Source organism: Aotus nancymaae, unplaced genomic scaffold (assembly GCF_030222135.1).
Source record: "Aotus nancymaae isolate 86718 unplaced genomic scaffold, 86718_ANA_hifiasm-v0.15.2.pri h1tg000002l, whole genome shotgun sequence".
NCBI classification, from domain to species: Eukaryota; Metazoa; Chordata; class Mammalia; order Primates; family Aotidae; genus Aotus; species Aotus nancymaae.
The window spans coordinates 19544934-19565269 of record NW_026988413.1 but is presented as its reverse complement, the minus strand read 5'-3'; the positions used below and the strand labels follow the sequence as shown (position 1 = coordinate 19565269).

Below are 20336 nucleotides of genomic sequence, written 5' to 3'. Positions count from 1 at the left end.
AAACCTCTCAAATAGCTTAAGCCAGTGTTGGAAGAGTGAGTCACAGGTGTTTCTCTACCAGCAGCAGGGTCAAGAGGAGGATGATGCAGGCATAAGACAAAAAATAAAGATCGTAGTAAATAGAGCTTAAGAGAGTGTGTGTCCCTTCTCATTTAGGAAAAATAAGAGAAAGAGTTGGAAGGAGGAACAGATAGATGAGCAGAGAAAAGGATGGATGTGGAATGTTCTAGAAGGGCTTGGCATCTGAAATAAGTAGGAAACAAGTCAAGTAAACATTTAGCCAAACTAAAATGGTCAGTCTTAAGTAAAATAGCTGCAACCTAAGCAAATAATTTGGAAATATTACCAGCAATTTGTTGAACTGGCAGTCTGGATATTCAGTTTTTGGAATGAGTTTCATAGCAACTGGTCTGCACTCATGCTAATCCGTATCCACAACCAACAGCCACAGCAAGCTAAAGAAGTCCCCAAAGCTATGCCTATGGTGTGTAGGTGTATCCTGTACCAGGGCACCCAAAGCAGAAGCAGATGGGGACAGAAACCCAGCCTCAGTCCCCCCACCACAGGAGAGGTCCTAGCTGGGGTTGACTGTGCTCTGGAGGGCAGGAGAACTTTCGCAAATTCATTCATCCCAGACTTGAAACCTGTTTCTAATTTGAACAAAGGCACCATATGTGCTAACAGTGACCTTGGTTGAACCACATTTTTAGTTCAGTGCTCCATTTTTATGAAGAAAAGCCATGGATAACCCAGTATGCTTGGCAAATTAGAAAGAGCCAGAAAAGTGAAGGTGATTGAAAATCACTTTTGGGGACAGGAAAAATGTGGCACATATACACCATGGAGTATTATGCAGCCATTAAAAAGGAGGAGTTCACATCCTTCGTAGGGACATGGATGAACCTGGAAAACATCATTCTCAGCAAACTGACACAAGAACACAAAATCAAACACCACATGTTCTCACTCATAGGCGCGTGTTGAACAAGGAGAACACATGGACACAGGGAGGGGAGCACTATACACGGGGGTCTGTTGGGGGGAGGGGGGATAGTGGGGGGGGGTGGGGAGTTGGGGAGGGATAGCATGGGGAGAAATGCCAGATATAGGTGAAGGGGAGGGAGGCAGCAAATCATACTGCCAGGTGTGCACCTGTGCAACAACCTTGCATGTTCTTCACATGTACCCCAAAACCTAAAATGCAATAAAAAAAAAAAAAAAAAAAAAAAAAAAAAAAAAAAGAAAATCACTTTTGGATAAGGGATAGAATTAAAGTGGAGATGGTTCCGCCTAAAGAAAAAAGAGCTAAAGTGGCATGTGATATTTGACTTCAAATATTTGAAGACCTGTTATACAGGAAAGGAAAAGGTGTTATCCTGAACAGAAATGCAATGTAATATTAAGTAGGTAAAAAAAATTAAGAGTGAGTTTTGGACTAAACATAGAGACAGCAGAATGTAAAGGGAAAAAAATAGGGGTTTTAGGTGACTTAGAACCGAGTCTGAATCCAATTAATTGACTCCATCAATTAATAGCTCTTTGACTTAAATTATTTCCCCTCTATGAGACACAGTTTTCTCATCTGTATGATAGTGATAACTAGTCAGAGTTGTTGTGAGAATTAAATAAGAAAACTAAAAAAAGGAAGTAACAAAATGCCTAATACATACTAAGTATTCACTAAGTGATATATATTCATTTTTCCTATTAAAAAAACTCTCTAACAATTAGAACTGACCAATGATATAACTATCCCTCTGATGTATTCAAGAGCTCTCTGGCCCTGAAGACATTCACCAGCAGAGGCTGGTGGGCCACTCACCAATGATATTTTTATCAATTAGACTTTTTTAAACCATCTAGTTAACTTAAACAAAAAGGACATTTATTGGAAAAATGTTGTATAGTTCACAATCAATAGAAAGACTGATGAACTGTATTAGTCTGTTTCCATGCTGCCGATAAAGACATATCCATGACTGGGAAGAAAAACAGGTTTAATGGATTTAAACATTTCTCACAATCACGGTAGAAGGCAAGGAGGAACTAGGAACATCGTACATGGATGGCAGCAGGCAAAGAGAGATCCTGTGCGGGGAAACTCCCCCTTACAAAACCAGAAGATGTCATGAGACTTATTCACTATCACAAGAACAGCACAGGAAAGACCACCCCCATAATTCAATTACCTCCCATAAGATTTATCCCACAACATGTGGGAATTATAGGAGTACAATTCCAGATGAGACTTGCGTGGTGACACAGAGGCAAACCATATCATTCCACCACCGGCCCCTGCCAAATCCTATGTCCTCACATTTCAAAACCAATTATGCCTTCCCAACAGTCCCCCCAACTCATTTCAGCATTAACTCAAAAGTGCACAGTCCAAAGTCTCATCTGAGACAAGGCAAGTCCTTTCTGTCTATAGGCCAATAAAATTGAAAGCAAGCTAGTTACTTCCTAGGTACAATGGGGATACAGACATTAGGCAAATACAGCCATTACAAATGGGAGAGACTGGCCAAAACAGAGGGGCAACAGGCCCCATGGGAGTCAAATCTTAAAGCTCCAAAATAATCACCTTTGACTCCATGTCTCACATTCAGGCCACGCTGATGCAAGAGATGGGTTCCCATGGTCTGGGGTAGCTCCACTCTTGTGGCTTTGCAGGGTATAGCCCCCTTCCTGGCTGCTTTCACAGGCTGGCATTGAGTGTCTCTGGCTTTTCCAGATGGATGGTACAAGCCATTGGTGGATCCGCCATTCTGGGGTCTGGAGGATGGTGGCCCTCTTCTCACAGCTCTACTAGGTGGTGCCCCAGTAGGTCCTCTGTGTGGGGGCTCCAACATCACATTTCCCTTCTGCACTGCCCTAGCAGATGTTCTCCATGATGGCCCTGCCCCTGTAGCAAATTTCTGCCTGGGCATCCAGGCATCTCCATACATCCTCTGAAATCAAGGTGGAGGTTTCCAAACTTCAACTCTTGACTTCCATGTACCTGCAGGCTCAACACCACATGGAAGTTGCCAAGGCTTAAGGCTTGAACCCTCTGAAGCAATGGCTCAAGCTGTACCTTGGCCCCTTTTAGCCATGGCTGAAGTGGCTGGGACACAGGGCACCAAATCCATACGCTGCACAGAGCAAGGGGCCCCAGGCCCAGCCAATGAAACCATTTTTTCCTTCTAGGCTTCTGGTCCTGTAATGGGAGGGGCTGCCATAAAGACCTCTGACATGCCCTGGAGACATTTTCCCCATTGTCTTGGTGATTAACATTCAGCTCTTTATTACTTATGCAAATTTCTGCAGCCAGCTTAAATTTCTTCTCAGAAAATGGGATTTTCTTTTCCATCGCATTGTCAGGCTGCAAATTTTCTGAACTTTTTGCTCAGCTTCCCTTATAAAACTAAATGTAACTTTAGCAGCATCCAAGTTACATCTTGATTAGTTTGCTACTTAGAAATTTCTTTTACCAGATACCATAAATCATCTTTCTCAAGTTCAAAGTTCCACAAATCTCTAGGGCAAAGGCAAAATGCCACCAGCCTCTTTGCTAAAACATAGCAAGAGTCACCTTTGCTCCAGCTCCCAACAAGTTCCTCATCTCCATCTGAGACCACCTCAGTCTGGATCTTATTGTTCATATCACTATCAACATTTCTGTCAAAGCCATTCAACAAGTCTCTAGGAAGCTCCAAACTTTCCTATATTTTCCTGACTTCTCTGAGCCCTCCAAACTGTTTCAACCTCTGTCTGTTACCCAGTTCCAAAATTGCTTCCACATTTGCAGGTATCTTTTCAGCAGCTTCCTACTCCCAGTACCAAATTACTGTATTAGTCTGTTTATATGCTGCTGATAAAGACATATCCAAGATTGGGCAATTTACAGAAGGAAGAGGTTTATTAGACTTACAGTTTCACATGGCTGCTGAGGCCTCACAATCATAGCAGAAGGCAAGGAGGAGCAAGTCATGTCTTACATGGATGGTAGCAGACAAAGAGACAGCTTGTTTAGTGAAACTCCCCCTTATAAAACCATCAGATCTCATGAGACTTATTCACTACCATGATAACAGCAGGGAAAAGATGCATCCTCATACTTCAATTACCTCCCACTGGGTCCATCACACAACACATGGGAATTATGGGAGTACAATTCAAGGTGAGATTTGGTTGGGGACACAAAGCCAAACCATATCATGATCCATGCTTGGAATAAAGACAGGAATCAAGGCAGCAGGAATTGTCCCACCAGGGCACTGCTAGTGGATATGAACAAACTGGCAATCGCTTTGACAATCCTTTAAGAGTCCAAGTCCAAGAGAGTCTGGTTGTCCAAGCTCAAGTCATACACTTGCCCTCAGGTGCTATCAGGGTGATGAGAGGAAGCCCCCTACAACAGCTTCCAAAGACCTCATTGGTTACCATGGTGGAGAGCCAGGCACCTTGATGTACAGCCCCACAAGGTTACACACAACAGGACAAAGGTCATTCCTAAAAGGAAAAAGAGGGTTTGGGGTGCATATAGAAATATGGCACAGAATAATGCTTAAGGGCACTAGATAGGGGGTTCTGGAATTCAAACCCTGGCTCCACCGTTTGCTGGTAGTAAGGCCCTGACATATTATTTCATTATCCTGTGCCTGAGTTTCCTTTTCTGTAAATCTATGAATGGTAAAAGCATCTACCTTATAAAGTTGTGATAAGAATTAACTGAAACTATATATGTAAAACACTTAGCACAGTTCCTGGCAAGTAAGACCTCAATAAATGTAAATGTTATTGTTATTAATGTTGAAGGTATATCATCAAGCACCTCCCAGATATGCTTCTTCTGAGAGACACTTAGGATCTTGAACTTCTATGGTTTCATGCCAGGCTGGGAAGTCAAAGTTTTAGTTCCTTCATCCCCAACCTTTCTTGTCTTGATTTCACCATCCACATAATGGGTTCATATAACACAAGGGCTGTTTTGCTAAAGCTGTTTTGAGTCCTTGTAAAAGTGCATGATGAAACATATATGAGAGGCATTAATTGCTCGAGAGATGCTAAAAACAGCTACACTAATGAACCCAGCAACACAGTAGGAATAACCATGACCCATTTCTGAATTCATCTATGGATTACTTCTTCCGAGCCTGACTTTTAGTTCCTGGAAGAGGTACTTTGTTTTAAATGGGAGGGCAACTTACTGGAAGTTAAAGACCAGCTTCCAAGCATCCCGGCTGCTCCCAGAAAGAGTCATTTTCTCTTAAATGTCTTGAGGAGGTGAATGGTGAGGAGCAGTGTTATACAACCCACTCTTGGAAAACAACAAAGTTTGCTCCCTTAACAACTCCCATGAAGCAGTTCTCTAAAGAAAATATATTTGTATAGATAGATACAAGTTTCCCCGTAGTTTGGCAAATTCCAACAGAGATGGCAGAAATGCCTTAAAAGGCAGGGTCAAGGGCTTCTGCACACAGATCAATCCACCCTCAAAATTAATAATGATAGCGCAATCAGGAAAATATAGCACCTGATGGCTTTGTATAATGACATCGCCCCTTCACACACATGCCCATAGGGACATTAAGTATATGTCCTCCTCTGCACTCAGACCCTTCTCCTGATAAACTGAGCTCCACGAACTTATGCTTATCTTGTACCGTATTTTCTTCTATCTTCATTTTGAAGAGCTTTCAGCTGCCAGCAAAAGCTCAATACAATGAAATCTTGGCACCATCCAACACCTTGGCTGCAACAACAAAATTTTGTTCTATACCATATTATTTCAAAAACCTTAGAATTCTAAATTACCCAGAGTATTTCATTGAGATGGTATCAGTGAGTGTCAAATATAGCCTCAAAGCATACCTGTTTGTCAGCAGTATGTTCTGGAGACCTCCAAATCCTTCAAGCTACAGGCAGCCTGAGCCTGCTCCCCCATGAACTGCATGCAGCATACAGAAGTCTGGTTATTAGGTGATCAGCTATCTTGAATTTTCTCCATATAGTCAACAAATATATTGAGGTGGCTATTTCTTCCCCTAAAACCACTGAGCCACAGGAGCATATGCTTTCTGGAGACCTGAAATGCAATTGCTATAAAAATGAAATACTATTCTTGGAATACCTATGTCATTACTTGAACTGGATCTCCTTTACAATGAAATGGTTGCTGCTTAGCAACTAATGCAAAAGAAGAGCCTGACTCTATCTCTACCTGTTTTTTTAGGTTTTCCCCAGTAAGAGGAGTATGAAACATACACCATCACACTTGCAGTTTCGTGTTTTTACATGTACAGGAAGAGTGATGATGATGTAAATGGGGTCATCTTCGTTGTCAATGCAATATGGATTTAGAATGCCAGCTAGTGATTGAATCCAACTTTGTCCATTGTGATTAACTAGTGAGATTATTTCAAGTAAATAAAATTAATAAGAGGGAAATGGTGCTATCTTTCCATAGATTCATATGTGGAAACAGCATCCTGCAGTGAAAAGAGTATGAGACTTCAGATCCGAAAACCAGCCTGAAGCTGGCAACGTCCCTTATGGCACATAGTCTTGAGAAAGTCGCTTAGCTCCTGTGACTGTTTCCTTAAATGTGCAATGGCTATGAAAACAATACGGGGTTACCTAAGATTGTTTTGAGGGTAAAGTTAGATTAATTACGTGAAAGGAGTTTATAAATGGTAAGCCGTAAAAGCACCACATGCATTTTTATTATTATTAAGTACCTAAATTTAGTCAGTATAACAGTTTAAGAAATCTCCAGAAATTTGTCTTTAAAAAAAAATCCCTTAGACTTTGTTATAAGTAATTCCACACTGGCTCATAGAAAGCTTCTGTTTTAATCTTTAAATAGCTTGGGCATTTATTTTTGAAGTAGAGGTTTATTTTCCTAAGGTTTCTGAAGGTTTTCTTCAAATGAGCAAGAGTGACTCAGGTTTTCAAAATGTTCCCTTGGAACTTTCTAGGTGTCTCTAACTGCACTCATGAACATACTTATGAATGCTGAAGGAGGTTGTTATGGAAAAACTCATATTGCAAAGACTTACAGCTCAAACATTTCCTCCAGCTAAAGGTAAAAGACCAGCCTCATCTAAAAACATATTTTGTAAAAATCAAATGGGGCTGACTGTGCCATTTCAGACATGCAAAGTGCACATAAATTAATCCTAGCTTCTTCACTGGCCCCCAATCCATGGTACCATCACCTCACTTCAAGTTCCACTCTGATTACAACAAATCACAAGGTCTTGTACTGAAGGCAGAATTTAAAAGGAGCAGTACCAGTCTATAATCCCTGCCATCATTTCCTGGCCCCAGGAAACTGGATTTATTTCCTCATCTCGTGCAATGGAAAATTCATATAGTTTTAAAAAAAAAAAAACACCGCAGAAAGCTCAATCTTGACCTCCTGACCACTGACAGTAGCACATGATTATTCACAGAGCTAAGTTTTATGCTTAGACATAAAAGGAATGTCCATCCACTCAGCCAACCAACCTTTGTCAAGGCCTTTCTCTATGTCTTTTGTGAGGTCTGGCTGGGCCCAAGAAGATGAAACACATGGATCTCTCTCCTCAATAGAGATTAGTCTAGTAAGCCACTAGATTGTGAAAATATGACTATTTGCAGACAGAGAGGATAACGGGAAAGGGTGAAAAGAGGACCAGAAAAGCTGCAATAGGGAAGTAATAAGCAATATGCAAATATAGGCAAAGATCTTAACTCTGCCACTTATCCAGCTGTGTGACTTGCAGGCAAGTTGCTTAAACTCTAAGCCTCAATGTTCTTCTCTGTAAAATGGAAATAATAATAGTCCCTACTTAATTGAGGGTTCAGTGAAATCCTGAATGTAAAATATTTAGCAGCTCTTGACACAGTGTAAGCATTTGGCAAAATCAGTAACTTATAATTAATATTCATAGGTAGGGAGATAAGATAATAATTGCAGTCAGTATTTGAACACCAAGGAAAGCTTTTTCCTTCTCTGAGCTGCACTTTACAAAAAGCTTGGAAGTGCATGGATTGCCTTTGCTGCTTCTGGGAATGGCCTTCAGAGGCCACCGGGAAGGACAAGAGGAGTGATGTCTGTGGCTTTCCAGGACATTGTGAAAAAAGGCTGGTGTTTGTGTCCTCCCGAAATTCACATGTTGAAATTCTCACCCTCAATGTGATGGTTCTAGGAAGTGGGGCCACTGGGAGCGATTCAGTCACGAAGGTAGAGCGCTCATGAATAGGATGAGTGCCCCTCTAAAAGAGGCCCCAGGAGTTCTCTCACTCCCTCCACCCTATGAGGACGTCATGGGAAGAGAACTGTCTGCAGCTCCAAAGAGGACCCTCCCCAGAACCTGACCATGTCGGTGCCCTGATCTGGGATTTCCAACCTCCAGAACGATGAGAAAGAAATGTCTGTTGTTTAGAAGCCGCCCAGTCTGTGGGACTTTGTTACAGCAGCCCAAGCTGATGACAGCCGTGAAAGCCAAGCAGTCCCGAGGTTGTGCACTGTCAGGGAAGCCCATGCTCAGCAGCTTCCTGTCTAACTTGAGATGCTGAGGACAGTGCTTCAATTGCAGAGGAAAAGAAACATGCCAAAAAAAAAAAGAAAAAAGAAACATGCCACACCTCAGTCTTCGCATTGAGAGGGGGCCAACTTAAAAGGGAGAAACTTTTAAATCAGGCTCTTCCTTCAAAACTCTCTTACAGAGAATGCTTTCCGTCTGAGAGAGATTGTCTCAAACTCTGACACATCCATAGGACAATGATGAGATCTCAGGCCTTTCAGCCTGAGGAATCTTCCCGAAGTTTGTCTCTAAATGATACATGGAACCCTTTCCAACCACTTCCACATAAGCTTATGTAAAGCTCTTTTTATCTTTCAACAAATTGCTTTCAAGGTTTTTTTCAAAATAACAAGAATGTATTTTTCCTTACAAGTTTGACATCTTTCTTATGTACAAAGGAATGACACATTTTTTAAAATGTACTTTGGTCCTTTCAAGGAGTCTATTTTCTGGCTATTTCCTGAAAGACTACATGATACACAAAAGCAGTCGCCTTTTTTAAGGAAAAAAAATCATAAATTCACCTCCTCAACATTTACTTCACAGGCTTGAGCAGTTTTATTTGTTCAACAAATATCTAATAACAATCTACATCTTTCAAAATACGTTCTGCTGTTTGGCCTGGTTGAAATAACTGATGGAACATCCCAGAAGGCTGCGCCTTCCATTTCTGAAATAATCCAGGACAGGTAGCATCTGTGAAGCTTCTTTCTGTACTGCCAGAGCATGCCAGCCAGCCATTGTCTGTATGTACAAAGCAGACATCATCAAGACAGGCCAGAAGAGAAATAACCTCTGTCCTGGAATCACAGGGGACAACTCTATTTCTAGTTCCTTGGTCTTTATCAGCTTATCTATTCCTGACACTGTGAAGCTCTGAGACCCTTCTCACCCAACCCTCCATGTCTGGCTTCCTCCTCTCAGATGACCTGCTGGGAGTTTGGGTTGCTGCTACCTGATTCCTCTGCACACTGACTGTGCCTGTCTTCTCTGACCTCTGCCTTCTGTCTGCTCCAATTTCCAGAGCACTGAGAAGCAGTTTTCTCCTCTTTGCATCCCCTAGTAACAATGAACTGTGTTCTAAAAAGTTACAAAAGAAAAAGTACATATTCTATACCTTAAAGAATGCCAAAACCTGTCAATTACATTTCTTAAGTCTGTGTCTATCTCATTTTCATATTACCTGAATAATTTTATCACCAGCTACTGACATTTGACTAATGTTCTGTATTTTGAAGAATAATACACAAAGCTGTTCCTTAACTGGACTTAAGGATAGATAATATCACTTTGACAAACACACATATAGCATGTACTTTGTGACGGGCAGCATTATAAGTATCAACTCATTTAAATGTCAAATAATTCTACAGGATGAGTATTACTACCATTACCATTTTGTAGATAGGGAAATGAAGACATGGAGAGGTTAAGTAATGTGTGCAGGCACACGGCAGGCAGAGGTGAAGATATGGACCCAGGTGGCAGGGCTCTTCACCACTACTCTCCTCTACCTCTCATGTAATTGAAAGGTAAGAAAAATAAAATTTAATTGTGGTTTAAATATTACTGTTTTGAACGTTCTCCGCAACATCTAACAAAAGTCAGGCTATTAATATTACAGCTTAAACCAGAATTGGCTCCTTTATCAGAGCATTATTTATGAGTCTGGAAATCTAAAGGCAAATTTCCATTTCAGCAAAACTCAGGTTGGGATGTAAGAATGACAGAAGCCCCTGTTAGAAAGCTGTTGCCTTTAAAAACATGCTGTTTGCTTCACTTCAAAGGCTCACAAAACTCAGGGCTGGAAGGAAAACACATTAACATTCATATGCAAAGATCTTTCTTCCCACCTCTACCCAATCACAGCCCCCTCCTTCAGCTAATATGCACACACCAGATGATTTAATTTTCTCTAAAGTAACCCAAGCAGTGCTCATACTGCCTCTCCCTGAACACTAAGGGTGCCAGGACACTCATGAGCCATTCTTCAAGTGCTCTATATGGTACATGAATAAAAAGTAGCTGAAGCTTTCCGAAGATTTGGTTATTAAGTGGGTTAAAGGCAAAGCAAAAACTTAGAATCACTAAGTGGACTAATGCATTCTTTCTAAAATAACATTTTCACCAAAGTCAATCGGATGAGTTGGAAGGAAAGAGTGGGAGAAGTAATATAGAACAGAGGTGGCTGGAGCGACCTCTGGCCGGCTGGAGAAAGGTCAGGACTCCAGGAATGCTGGGTAGCCCTTTTTCTGCATTTTTCAGTTCTAATCACTGAAGCAAAAGTCAACAGAAAATTCTCTGAGGAGAAAATCAATACTGCCCCTTGGAAAGGGATGAGACAGACAGAAAGAGAACTGGAGAGCTAATTAGTGCTACTCAGAAGGCAAATTAAGGCCTTTTCTTTGACAAACTGCAAATAGCTGGTTAAGTAAGAGTTTCTGTCACCCCTCTTAGCCTCCAACAGCTGGCCAAATGGCTGATGCAGGTACTCACACGGGAAGCTGTAAACAGAAACACAGTCCTGGGCTGATGGACAAAGCGTAAGTAAGAAATAGGCAGAGGTTTCTTTAATAGAAAAGAAACTCACAATTCAGATGAACCAAGAATGAATAACAGTAGTAATTTATTTAAAGATGCCAATTAAATACGTTCATTCAATAAATACTTATCCAACACCTACCGAGCAAGAAGAATCAGAGTCAGCAATTCAAATGATCAGGTGTAAGTTCTGTCTTCAAAGGAGTTAACAACTTAGTTTGGAGAATGGTAATAATTACACAAGTTAATTCTGTGGAGGGCACTATGCCATGCCCTTTACATAAAGTAACTCATTTAATCTTCCTAACAAACCTGTAAGTTAGGTATTACTATTATCTCATTTTAGAGATAAATTGACTGAGCCTCAAAGGAGTTACATAACTTCTCCGAGATTAGCAGAAAGATGCCAGTTCAAACCCTAGTCTAAGTCCCCAAACAGAAAATGACACTTCAGTCCTAACCGAGCTAATTTAAAGTGCCATATGAGGACAGGGGAGGACCAGGACCCATCACCCAAAGTGGACCCTTTTGAGCTCACACCAATTGAGGAGTTTGCCTGTGAACAAGCTGGCAATGAGTTGTGGAAGCATTAGGGGCAAACAGACTTAGCTTGGTATTTTTATTTCTCCAATTATCTGCATTGTTTGTTGTGCCTTGAAATAGGTTTCAACCAGTTGCAACAACTAGAAATTAGCCCATTGTTATAGGCATTTTGAGCAAATTAAATTTTAATGAAAAAGTTTCATGGCTTAGATTTCATTGTACTTCTGATCTTTCCTTCAAAGTTATTCACTGTAAGAAAAGCTCACATGCCATCATTTATTTGCAGTAACGACTGTCCCAAAACTATAGTTATAAGGTCTCAAGAAAAATAATTAGTCTCCACAGGATCGGTGTTACCAATGCATACCCATGGAAGAAAGTAAATGTCACAGCCCAACGTGTAGGCAGTAATTCTTCCAGATGCTTCTGGTCTCACAGTGTACTCAATTTCAAGAATACCTTGGGGTTGCGTAGGGAACACATTCTCAGTTCCCAGGCCAAAAGAACATAGAGGGTGTAGGCAGCCTGGGCTCTCGATGGGAACCCTCATTTCCTCAGATTAGAAAGTCTAGTGTTGGAAAGAGCTCACTCTAGTCTAATTTAATTTGTCCCCATGAGGCAATGCTGCTGTTTGTTGCCACAGCAGAACTGAACATTAGCAAAGACCTCTCTTCAACTTCCCTATTCCCAGATTCCACAGGACCCAACACTGTCACTTTCCCAGGTGAAAAATCAAGCCTCTAAACGATCACTTAGAGCAGAATAAGTACTCTGAACAGTGGCTGAATTGAAATCTTGCCCAGTGTGTATCCTAACTGAGGAAATCACAGTCAGTACCTAAGTAATTACTGAGAAAGGAATTAAATTAGAACCAAGATTTTAATCTGATCCTAAAGTCCTTAAAAATCTAACAGATGTGCAAAGCACAGATACAAACAAAATAAAATGGATTTACAAAAGAGGATGCTACATACTGATATTCACAAGAAGAAAAGTTCCCCCATATACTATTGATTACAATGCAAGAAGAACAATGTCCATTTTACCCTACGTGGCTTCCAACTCCTCAAATGTCTTTCTTGTAATAACAACCTTACTTTGCAGGACAAAACACAAAACAGAAATACTACATTCTAATCATCAACCTGTAAAGAATAATAAATATTTTTTACATGTTTGCCCAAACTAACACATTTAATACTCCTTGTTCGTATTTCTGTCTCTTACCAAAAACTTCCCTTAAGAAAGATTTAGTATTATCAGCCTGGTTTATGAGTAGAGAAACTAAATCACAGTCATCAACATCTCATAAGCAATGGTCTGCCCAGACAAGCAAAATTATTTCATCACTCATTCTGTACTGCCCAAAGATGTACAGATGGTCCAGCTCTTCACTGGATCTAAGTTCACCTACACAACCCTGTGTGAATTGTTTCAAAGGCATATAAACCTCTAACATGGATATCTTCATAGTGGGTGCATGCAGGTGGTTTTGTTCTCAGAAGCAAAACCAATATATTTGCAATCATGAATTTATATTCATTTTTATTTCTGAGACGGTAGAAGAGTTCCTTAAAATTATATAGGCAAAGGGCCACAATCCAAAAAAAAGGTATGCAAGAGATAATATATAATGACCTGTGGTGTATTACGGATGAGGGGGAAGAACAGCCCACACTGTACACACGCATGCACACACATATGTACACATGGAGAGAGTTCAAACCTAAAATAAATGTTTAGGGAAGCAGCATGATGTGGTCTAAAGAGAAAGTCCTTTAGAGTCATCTGTGTTTAAATTCTGCCTCCTACCCAAGCTCTATGCTTAAGGTTCATTTTCCATAAAATGGAAATAGTCATAATCACATCATAGGACTGTCATGAAGACTAATTAAGACAGAATATACAATAAGACTTAGCCCAGTGCCTGTTGCATAGAAGACAATAAATATCAGCTGCCTTCTCCTTCCCCTCCCTTATGTGTTTCTGAAGGCTTTTTTTTTTATTTTACTGACTTAAATGGGAATTCTTACAGCAGTTTAAAAAAAAAGTTCCTACACATTATATAGTCATTTACACATATGTATCTGTTGCAGCACCGTAATTTGCAAAGAAAATAGAAGTAGTAATTTTAAAAGAAAAGTACCAGCTCAATTGCACTGCCTTTTCAAACCTTCAGCTTTACAGTCGACAGAGACTATTTGCTCTAGGGGTGCAGATTCTGAAATAAAGCAAAAAATTCTCATGGGAAAAATGGTTCTCAAAAAAAGCCAACAAAGGAAAGATAATGAGGGGAAATCTAGGAGTATAGAAAGGAGTTTATTTTACTTAACAAAGTAGAAGTCAAGCAAAATGAATTATCTGCCTCCAGAAATGGTTATTTAAAGGTTTTTTGTAAAGGGCTCTGGTTCCTAAAAAGACAGGAGTCACTGCATATGCCCACCCACTCCTCATTTATTTTTAAACCCTAGCTTATATGTTCCTTAGCAACAGAAGGAGCAGATGAGACCCCCCTACACACACACACACACACACATACACACACACACACATGCGCACGCCCTCTCCCAAAGCCCCCTTCTTTGTGCCTGTTAAGTTTCTTTCCAAATATATCCATGTTCTTCAAAAGATATTTTTTGCCTACCTGCAAATCTCCATTCCTCCACCTCAAATGATCCCCCTTACACAGGCAGCCATGCTCCATATCCTAACTGAGCCCTTTCACTCAGACTCCATTCTTTGAGGCCTTCCTGCCTCCTCTCTATAAGCTCTCACCAGGCCCCGTCCTCAGATGCCCCCAGAAGGGAGGTGGTGTGGTCCTTACCGAGGAACCAACCCTCAGCTCCTGCCAAAGCTGCTCTTCTTTTTGCAGACCCTTCACCCATCCCACAGTAAAACAGCCAGCCCAGCTGCAGGAGTCCAGCACGAATGGCCACCGTGGCGAGTGGGCAGGCCACTCATCATGACTCCAAAACAAGTTAGCAACAGTGATCAAAATGGAGACACTTTCCTGTTACCCAGGGACAAACATGCTCCAGATGGGAGCACCTCTTTTTTCACCATCTTTCCTCTGACTTTGAGACTACCTGGCCTGGTTTGGCTGGGTAGCATTTATGAGTTCAAAGATCAGTTGTTTAGTCTTGGGTAGGCGTGGAATTAGGGTGGCAATCCCCAGATATTAGTGTGCATAAACATCACCTGAGGAGCCTGTTAAAACTTCCCACAGACAGTTTGATTCTGTAAGTCTGGGGTGGTGAGCACTTTTAACCAGCCACCTGAGGTGACACTGATGCAGGTCTTTCATTGAATTGGAGACTATAAAGCTTTATTTAAAAGGAAATGATGTTTATGAAGTACAATCCACCTCCATGGATGGAGTGTAAAATAGACGCAATGTTATTATTATTCTATAGAAACATGCTGAGTCTGTGTCCATGTCTATGTTTGTGTGGGTACACACTTACACTTGCATGTGTGAGCATGCACTCAAAAAGCCGCAACCCCACACAACATACATTTTGAGGAAGGAGGCTCAGAGAATGACCCCTGCCAAGAGGCAAGCTGAAATGATTTCCCTTGCAAACTCTGGCTTTGTATTCCTACCCAATGAGGAATCTGATGAATACTAATGAGCCAGGAGCAGCCCACACTGTGCTTCACGTAATCACCACCCCCTTCCAACTCACAGCTCCTAAATTAGGTTGAATGTAGTCCCTGTTCCCCCAAGGGCCAGACAGGCCATCATAACTAGGAAGTAGAACTGCCTGTGTCCTAGCATACCTCCCTAGAGCTACCCCCCTCCCCACCATCTGACTATTTTTAGAAACCAAAGTATAAAAAGAAAGATCCATTTGGACCTGATCTGTGTGAGTAACTAAGAGAACAACTCAGGTGGAGAACTCCCCCAGCGCACCGAGAACAAAATGCATGCAAGGAACGCAGAAGCAACAACCACACCAGGAAGGCGTTTCAGGAGTCATCAGAAGTCAACACTCAGGCACAGAGCACATGCCCTAGTGACTGTGGCCTCCAGGCCAGGTGATGCCTGTGGGGATTCCAATGATTCACACACCTGCCCCCATAAATAAAACACACCCTCCCAAACCCACACACCTCTGTCATCTGCATTTGCTTACATAACAGCACATGGTGTGACAGGCTTAATACTTTATATGGTTTTTGGGAAGGGAACACTAACTCAGAAAGAGTAGGGTTACAAGAATGTTTTCACTGACCCCTTTTCCAGAAACCCTCTTAGCTCCAGCAAATGCACATCTTTGTAAACCTATGCTTGCATATTACCTTGACCTTTCACATCAACAAGCAGCAGACTTAGTGTCGACAACTCTTCAAACCGGTCAATATCTTTATTCTTACCTGCGGAAGGGAGGGGAGAGAGGCCCTAATAAATCCTAATTTCTCCTTGTTGGATTCTAAAACAATGTGGGGTTATCTTTTATCCTAATTTAGAGGCCATTGATCCCACACTGTCCTTGTCTTACACATACAATCATCCTTAGGTGCAAATATGGTCCCCCACTCTCACCTTCATCACTAGCTTGCCAGCAGGCTCCCCACACCCTCCTCCAGCCAGGAGAGAGGCAAGGACCACGCAGGCATGGAACCCCCATAGCCAGTGGTGAATCTACAGACATAAACCCACTCTTCCTTCATGGGGGATTTCGAGGCAGGTCCAACTTCCATAAGGATTTATCCTCAGTATGATGCTGTTCTTTTCTGCCTGTCAGAGTGATCTCAGCTACCAAGTTAGTGCCAAAGGTTCATCCAGTGAAATCTGGAAGGTGTTGGGGGCGGGGTTAAAGATGACACCTGCTTAGGGGCAACTTTGACGACTTCTCTTCAGAAAACTAAGCATCTCTGAGTCTGTAACCTTTCTCTCTCTCTCTCTCTCTCTCTCTCTCTCTCTCTCTCTCTCTCTCTCTCTCTCTCTCACACACACACACACACACACACACACACACACACACACACACACACAGTTTCTGTTGTTCTGACCTTAGGGACCCAATGGTTCTCTCCTGCCACGGGGGAAAGCAGGCGTTGCTTCCCTCCAGCCTGTAATGATAGGATGGGGAGAGGACAGACATCCCCGGGAGGAGAGGGGGAAAGGGAGAAGCAGAGGCATGGAAACTGAGAGGTGCCCAACTCCGCGGAAGCGCCCCTTGCTGGGGGAAGAGTGGGTCTCCAGCCGCGGCGCACCTGTCTCGGCTGCCGGCTCCCCGCGCCTACCTGTACGAGACCTGCTTCCGGAAAGTTAAGTTCCTCAGCTTCTCCTCCAGCGCTTCGTCCTTCTCCTTCTGGCCGGCGGCCGCGGACTCTTCCAGGGCAGCGGCCCCTGCCGCCGCGGCTGCCCCTGCGCCCCGCGGGTCCGCGCCGCCCTCGGCGCCCAGGCAGCAGCTCCCGGCGCCGCTTCCGCTACTGCTGCTGCCGCCCGTAGCCCCCTTCTCCTCTCCCGCCGAGGAGCTGGGGTTCATGGCGCCCGCTCCGGCGGCCGCGGAGGGAGCGCAGGCGGCGCCGCTGCAAAGGCCGGGCGGGCTGGCGGCGCTGGCGGCGGCGGCGGCTGCGGGAGCGCGGGCAGGTCCGCGCGCCGCTGGCAGGGGCAGCAAATGGCAGCCCCTTCCCGCAGCATCCATCCGCGGCTGCACCGCACCGGGGCATTGTGGGAAACTCCGCTCACTCCCCCGCCCCGGCCAATCAGAGGCCGCCGCTCCCCGCCTCCCGCGCCCGCCCGCGCCGGCCCGCGCCCTCCAGTCCCGCTGGCCTCTTCCTACATCCCGAGCGAAAGCCCGGGCTGAACCTGAACTCTACCCAGAGGCGACGGGCTGCGGCGGAGAAGGAGAGAGAGGAGGAGAGGCTACGCCCCCGGGCTGGGGACGCCAGGGCAGGGACGGCGAGCATCAGGAAGGAGAGCGTCCAGGGAACTCCGAGGAGAGCGGCCGCGCCCTGGGTCCTGCACCGCGAGGCTGGGACCAGGACCGCCGCGCGCCAACCTGGGTCCTGAGCCCGGCTGCCGACGCTGGGCCAGCGCCCTCTTCACTGCCGCCCTCCAGCCAGCAGAGCTGGGGCCCGCAGCAGCCCTCGGGCGCGGGAAGGTAGCGGGAGCTGCATTTAGGGAAGAGGGAGGTAGCAGGAGCGCCGCGGGTGGGAACGTTGGAGCGAATTCGCCGGCGAGTGCCAAGTCGAAGCGCCGACCTCCAGTCTCCGGGCTGGGGCCCCAGCATCCCCGAAATGCGTCCCCACCCTGCTCCTCGCCCGGTGCCTTCCTTAGGCGCAGCAGACTCTCGCTAAACAGCAGTTAATTCGATTGAATCGGATCGCAGGGCCCTCGGTGAAGCAGAAAGGCGGAGGGAATCCAGGAGGCAGAAGTGAGGACCCGAGCGCCTGGCGCCGCTGTGGTGTTCGGATAAGGAAATGAGGCGGAAGGGGCTTCAAACCACTTGGGACCCCACTGCTGAAACGAATCCAAGCTGCAGAATTTAACTGTCCACCTCAACCCCAGTTTTTGTTTCTAAGATTATCGAACACTGTGCGGTTTGAGTGATTGCTACAAAGTGTTTAAGACAGATTGTTTCCCAAATTAGGGGTTTCCACCCAAGAAATCGCTGCTGTCGGCAAACACAGGAACGATCTATGGGTTAAGACAAGGTAGAGTTCGTAACCAGACTACAAACCTACATGTACGTGGTGGTAAGAGAATCAGAATAGTGAACAGTTTCAGGTTGGCGTGGTGTGCCCATGAACAAAGAATTTAAGACTGGAAACAATCTAAATTGCTTGATTTCCCTTTATTTCCTCATCACTAAAATTAGGAAAATGAACAGAGATATGTCAAATCTTTTCTAACACCCATATTCTGTAATTCTCCTCATATTTACCTTATAATAAGACAAAGATAAATGCATTTTCGTAGTGCAGGGAGGAAAAGTAATAATAAAAATTAAAACTGCTAGCAGTTATGAAGCCCTCCTTTTTATATAGTAAGTGCTGTGTAAGCACTTACCCCATCCACCTCTACGTTTCCACAGCACCTCTCAAGGGCTTGGACATGTGCAAGTACAAACTGGCAAAGCCAGGAGTCAAGCCAGGCTGCTCAGTGGTCTTTGTGCTTCACCCCGGTTTAGTGCACCCCATCTTCAGAAGGGACAGTCGTGTATTAGGTGCTTCAACAGCAAGATCCATGAATACCTAGCACTTCCCTTAAATCAAGCAAATGTCATCTGAACCCAATTACTGGGACAGCCCCCTCACTACTCCCACTTACTTTCAGCTGTATCTTCCCCAATCCAGTCTGAAGTGTGAGCCCCAAGATGCTTCTGCTTTGTCACACCTCCACTTAAAAACTTCCGATTATGTCACATTGCCATTAGGGTAAAGTTCAAACAACTCCTTAACTGATTTTGAGGGCTACATTGGTGGGTGGTGCACTACATTGGTGGCTACATTCCAGTGGAGCACTGCCCACTGTCCCTTCATACTGTCATGACAGTGAGGTTCTGAACTGTTCTGTGTGCAAACCCCACATGCTCTCTGGTCTCTCCATTCCCATCTTTGCACGTGTGACTCTGCTGTCTTGTCTTCTTTGCTTCTCCTATTCCTAAGATTTGCCAAGCCAACTACTACACCGCCATCAGATTTTAGTTTACATGCCTCTCCTCATGTTTCTCCCCACTAGAAGCCTCCATTGATCATCCCTTTCTAGACTGTGATGGGCGTACCTTCCATAGCTCCCATTGCACCATTGTACTAAACTGGGACCACTACAACTGTCATGTGTCTATTTCTCCCACATGTATATAAAGGCTATATGTTTTTTATCACTGTATCCTCAGTAATAGTAAGCAGGTAACATAATAACCTAACTGTGTATATCACAGGTCGTCATTAAGTGTTTATTGACTGAGAAAAGAAATATACATGGTTATGAACATAATTAAAACGTCATTTTTTCAGAACAAACAGTTTGATAATAGATGGTATTGGTGAGGGGGGTATGAAAACAGAGGCTTTCTCAAATTGTTGATGTACTTTAGTAAAATCTCTCTGATGGTAAATTTTACAATATCTATCCATTTTTGAAATGTATAACTTAATTAAACCAAGCAATTTTACTTCTAAAAATCCTCTGATATACTTGTAGGTATACATGAGGACTTTAACAGTGAAAACAACCTAAATTGTTATTCATCCAAACAATGGAAGTCTCTGGAGCTGTCAAGATAAATAAGGCAAGTTAATATTCATTAGTATAAAACAATCTCAAATATATAACATAAGCAAAAAAAAAAAAAAACAATGCTCAGAGTATTTAGTAGTATGCTGTAATTTATGGAGAAAAGAAGATCTATAGAGATATAATATTTTTGGAAAGATACATAAGAAAATGGTCACAGTGAAGTGGAGTTGAATGGCTCTAGTAGAATCTTGAGGTTTTGCCTGATTAAATGAATACATACCAACAGAGGACAGAATGTCTCCCAGGCTATCAGAAAAGCCAGCTGGACCTGTCAGGTGTGTATTTTATGTTTCAATAGCGTATTAATGTGTTTTTAAACAGAGGAATATTGGACTTAAAAAGAAACAGTCATTGAACATTAACTTAAGACAGAGAGACAGCTGAGAAGCACAAATAATTCCAGCAAAAAACAAATTAATTTTGTTGTGGGGTGGCCTCCTGAG

The 20336-nt window shown here is 43.3% G+C and overlaps 1 protein-coding gene across 4 annotated transcripts in view; it reads right to left on the bottom strand.

The window, feature by feature from the left end:
- DGKI (diacylglycerol kinase iota) overlaps positions 1 to 17293 on the bottom strand; it is a 445642-nt gene extending 428349 nt beyond the window's left edge. For all 4 annotated transcript variants that reach the window (XM_064373122.1, XM_021674149.2, XM_064373130.1 and 1 more), the window contains exon 1: positions 16890 to 17293. In XM_064373122.1, coding sequence (XP_064229192.1) covers positions 16890 to 17293 — 404 coding nt within the window. The remainder of the gene's footprint in view (positions 1 to 16889) is intronic.
- Between the last annotated feature and the right edge of the window lie 3043 nt (positions 17294 to 20336).